Source organism: Fusarium oxysporum, chromosome VII, assembly GCF_013085055.1.
Source record: "Fusarium oxysporum Fo47 chromosome VII, complete sequence".
NCBI lineage: Eukaryota > Fungi > Ascomycota > Sordariomycetes > Hypocreales > Nectriaceae > Fusarium > Fusarium oxysporum.
Window position 1 is genome coordinate 429,373 of NC_072846.1, and position 4,387 is coordinate 433,759.

The 4,387-nt window shown below is 47.0% G+C and overlaps 1 protein-coding gene across 1 annotated transcript; it reads right to left on the bottom strand.

Moving 5' to 3' along the window:
• Nucleotides 1–1,446: 1,446 nt before the first annotated feature.
• FOBCDRAFT_227279 (uncharacterized protein) lies at nt 1,447–2,679 on the bottom strand. Its single transcript, XM_054705365.2, has one exon. The coding sequence runs from the start codon at nt 2,473–2,475 to the stop codon at nt 1,543–1,545; it is 933 nt and encodes a 310-aa protein (XP_054561340.1). The 5' UTR covers nt 2,476–2,679; the 3' UTR covers nt 1,447–1,542.
• Between the last annotated feature and the right edge of the window lie 1,708 nt (nt 2,680–4,387).

Consider the following 4,387-nt stretch of genomic DNA (forward strand, 5'->3'; position numbering starts at 1 on the left):
TTTTCCGGGTAGAGCTAGGTCGACCTTCTTTGAATGCCTGCCAACTCCATCTGGTAGCTTTCTCTCATTCCGCAGGCCTGCCCTTGTTCCACTGAGAATTGTAGTCTTTGCTTTGACCGCCCCTTTTCTCGGCGTGACGTACGGCTCGGTCGCATGACGGGCTGACATCTTGGCTATCTTCTGGATTTTGAGTTCACCACCAGATGCTACCCAGATGAGATTGACTCTGTTTCCGTCATCTCGGAGCTTCCCTACGGCATGATATATCCTCCGAATATGGCTTTGACCTGATTGTTGGCGAGGATTTCCTATAGCTTATGCCGCCGATCTGTTACTCGTCAAGATCACAACGACTCGATACTTCATCTCCGGCAGACAGTTAAGCCCATGGGCGATAGCTGCCAATTCGGCTTCGTAGGGGTTGTGTTCTTCTCTCGTGCCCAGCGTGACCGAAAAGTTCAAGAAATATCAGATATATCAGATGGATATGATAAAACGAATAGGTTCATTGTGTTGTTGTTAGTTCTAAGCTCCATATGTCTGAGAGGAGCACAGCTCCTTACATAGTATCCACATCCCAGCCACCAGTAGGTCGGACCACTTTAGCCAAACTGTCTCAACGGGATAGACGCCTGGATCTGAGTTGATTGTGTTGAGACAGTGTGGCTAAGGTGGTCCGACCTACTGGTGGCTGGGATGTGGATACTATGTAAGGAGCTGTGCTCCTCTCAGACATATGGAGCTTAGAACGAAGAACAACACAATCAACCCGTTTTTGCTTTAACAGATTGATCTGATAAAATTCTATATCTAATTTGAACTGATTGATCTGATTGTTAGTCTGATCTGACGGCAGCTCTGCTCCTCTCAGACACATGGAACTTAGAAAAAAACAACAATACAATCAACCCATTTTCACTTTAACACGCATGAAGTGGTCGATGCATTAAGAGTGAGGTTCCAAGAAGCCATTGATGCTAAGCCGCGGTGGGTAGATTTGGGAGGAGACTAAGCCCTAGAAATCGCCTTCACTGTCAGCTTCATGGTGCAGGGCCAATTCGAAATTGTTCGCCGATTCCTTGACAACAATATTGGTACTCAATTACGAGGTCTCTTTTTGAACGGGGTTCAATCCTGCAATCTTGGGGGTATGGGGAACAAACGGATGCAACCTTATTTCCTCGTCCTTCGGGTACAACCGTTTTGCACTTGGCTGCCTGCGAAAGGTTCCCTGAAATTGTCGAACTTCTCCTCGAAGAAGGGGCCTGCCGTCAATGCCGCTGATATAGATGGCCGAACTCCTCTCATGGGAACGACCTGGCAAGCTGCAACCCATCCAATGCTAATGATCTTGAGGCCCTTTTAAGTGAAGTGTGACGTAGTCAGCAAACTGGCTTAACCTTTATCGATGGGGGCTTGCCCAGTTGCAATTCTCAGGCGACATTTGCTGTCCTACTGGTTGGTATTGTACAATGCCACTAACTTCCTATAACGTAAGTATGATATCTACTCAAGGATCATGGCTACCAAATAGCAGATACCTCAAATCTGCGTCTTACTTTCCTCCTTTTCCCAGGCAGATCTCGCAGCCCTATGGGTCTTTAAATATGCCCCATGCATCTCTGTCGCAAATTTCTCCACCCTCCAAGCAAGCTCCCATGTTGAATCCTTAGGTGGGTATCCAACCCACTGCACCAGTAATTGCAATTTCTCGTCTTTGACCTTCCACCGGCGGATTTGAAAAACGTGAAACAAATTTATTCCTGTTGCTTCCTCGCGGCCGCCCCTGAGTTCCCAGTAAGTGTAGAGCACAAGTGGGTAGTCTTCTTGAATTGTACGCTCATCGACAAATGTGGGCTTGGAGCTGCCATTCCATCTGGCCTCGAGCTCGACTTCGGTTTTGTTTTTGATGCGGTGACTGATGATTTCTTCGACTTCGTATCTCGGATCTTCTGCATCATCTCGTTGCTCCTCGGACTCAGCCAGTTCAGCTGGATTGCCTGCGTCAACTGGCTCCCCTGGACCCTCTGGCTTGGTTGGGTCCTTTCGCTTAACTAAATTCGTTTGTTGTTTCTTGCTTCCTAAATGCTTGCGATCCATTCCGCCCTCTATCTCGCCCTTCAACATCGATTGAACTCCACCGTTGAGGTTATGGTGTCTCAGCGCAAAGCAAGTGACGTCAGGGCCGAATCTTGAGGGCTGGGCAACCTCTGTCGACTCGCCTCGCATTGACATATCGCGCGCAGCCTCAGTCTGCTCGTCTATCCTCTGTACCATAGAATGGGAAATGGCAGACTCGGTTGCATTTAAGGACGCTAACACCAGAAGGGGGCTGACATCAGTAGGAAAGCTACGTTTGCCTCTGAAATTCGATTGCTTTTGGGTTAAGGCACTATCTGTAATCGCCTTTGCCTTGAAAATGCGTGAGAGCTGGTCGAAACGCGACTGGCCCCTTCCTGTTCTCTTTCTGGCCATTGTGCGGCTTAGTTTATGGATCAGAGAAAGGATGTTTGGCGGTATCGCGATGGAGAGCCGAGGTAGATTCTCACTAAATTTCGAGAGATAGTATCATGGTTAACTGTTAATTGTGAATTTTGGGCATTAGCCGATTGTGGAGCTTAGATGAACCGTATCGTTGGCATTTGGCCTCGAAGGTCATGGCCCGGTGGTGAATCATTGGTTTCAGGTTCAGATTCTACCCCTACTCGGTTTTAGCCGCTATCCAACAGCAGCCATGCCGGGGTTTGGCCGACAGCCGAAGCGCCCTGAATATTAATCCGCAGTGCCCCACTTCGCCGAACACCATTTGGTGCTTGGCCCAGCGAAGCCCACAGATCAAATCCAATCAAACAAATTGCCAAACAAATCAATCAAGTATGCCAAAATCTTATTTCAATCAAACAAATTTAAAATCCTGGATTTGAAATAACATTTGATATATTTGATACGTGATATGAGATCCAAGGTCCATGCTGCCAGACTATGAACCGCGCTTTTACAGCTTACCCGGAACCTGGCTGGTTAGCGACCCCAGCCAATCAAAGTCATCCATTAAGGCTTCCATTAGTGAGTTACCCCCAAGTAACACGGTCAGAATGCCTAAAGAGAAAGTAGCTTCTTAACTTTTACGTCCCGTCCTAGCGACATCAAACCGCGTCAGTGCCAGTTTATTTACCTCAACGCGTACCATTCCCCACAGATCGACGCCTAACCCGATGAAATCCAACGACATTATGCTTCTTTCGCCTTCACCCTCTGCCTTTTCTTTTCTCCAATCACCGAGAAATTTGGCGAGCCGATTCGAGCTGACAACGCATACAGCACTGCCAGCAGCGCTGCCCACAAATCAAATGCAATCAAACAAATTGCCAAACAAATCAATCAAATATCCCAAAATCTTATTTCAAATCAAACAAATAGGAAAACTTGGATTTGAAATGACATTTGATATATTTGATAACGTACATGATAAGCGAAATGGTCACTTTTCTCAACCTCTAAACTAGAAATCGGAATAAAAACACAACAAATTAATTAATTAATTAAAACTACTCACTATACTCTTCCCCAAATGTCTCAATTATTACCTAACAGGTTCTTGCATTATGACCAGGCTTACCGCATATACCACAATGCCGAACCCTTGGTCGCGCCGACCTTCCTTGACCACCACTTCGGGATGATTCGGCCACTACCTGCGCATCAACATCCATCTGATCAATTACTTGCCTTCCTTCCTCTAGTGTCATTACTCCTCTTTCCTGCAGTCGGGTCCTTCTTGCCCTCCGGCGCCGGCTTAATACCTCATTTGCCTGTTGAAGGTCTTGGACCTGACCCGGTAATAAGGTAACCTCATGCATAACTGCCTTTGTTCCCTTTGAAAGAGACTTCAGAGCGCCTAGGATTGACTCTGGGGAGCTGTTCTGATGCCTTCTAATTCGTCTTCCAATATATTCAGACTGAGACCCAGCCTCAAGCACGGTCTTTGGGGTCTTTGAGACCCAAGGTGTTGACGGGCTAGCCATCTCCTCAACTGGCGTTGGAGTCCGTTGCTGCATATCAAGCTTTGAGACCACATTTTCCGCATTAAGAGGAACAAGCCCAGCTCCTCTAAAGGCCGACTTGATATTTCTTTCTGTCATAGTGGTTTGAAATGCGGCATAAAAGGCCGGAAAGAACTCAGTCTTCGAAACGTGGGTTATAGAGCATCTGATCAAATGCTCTACTTCTCGACCATAAGCATTCTTAAGAACGCTAAAGCACCCGACGTCAAGGGGCTGAAGTAGATGAGACGAATGAGGCGGCATACAAAGCCTAATGATCTTATTTTCCTCGCAATATCTCTCGAAGTCGATCGAGTGGTGGCTTTCATGCCCATCAAGGATCA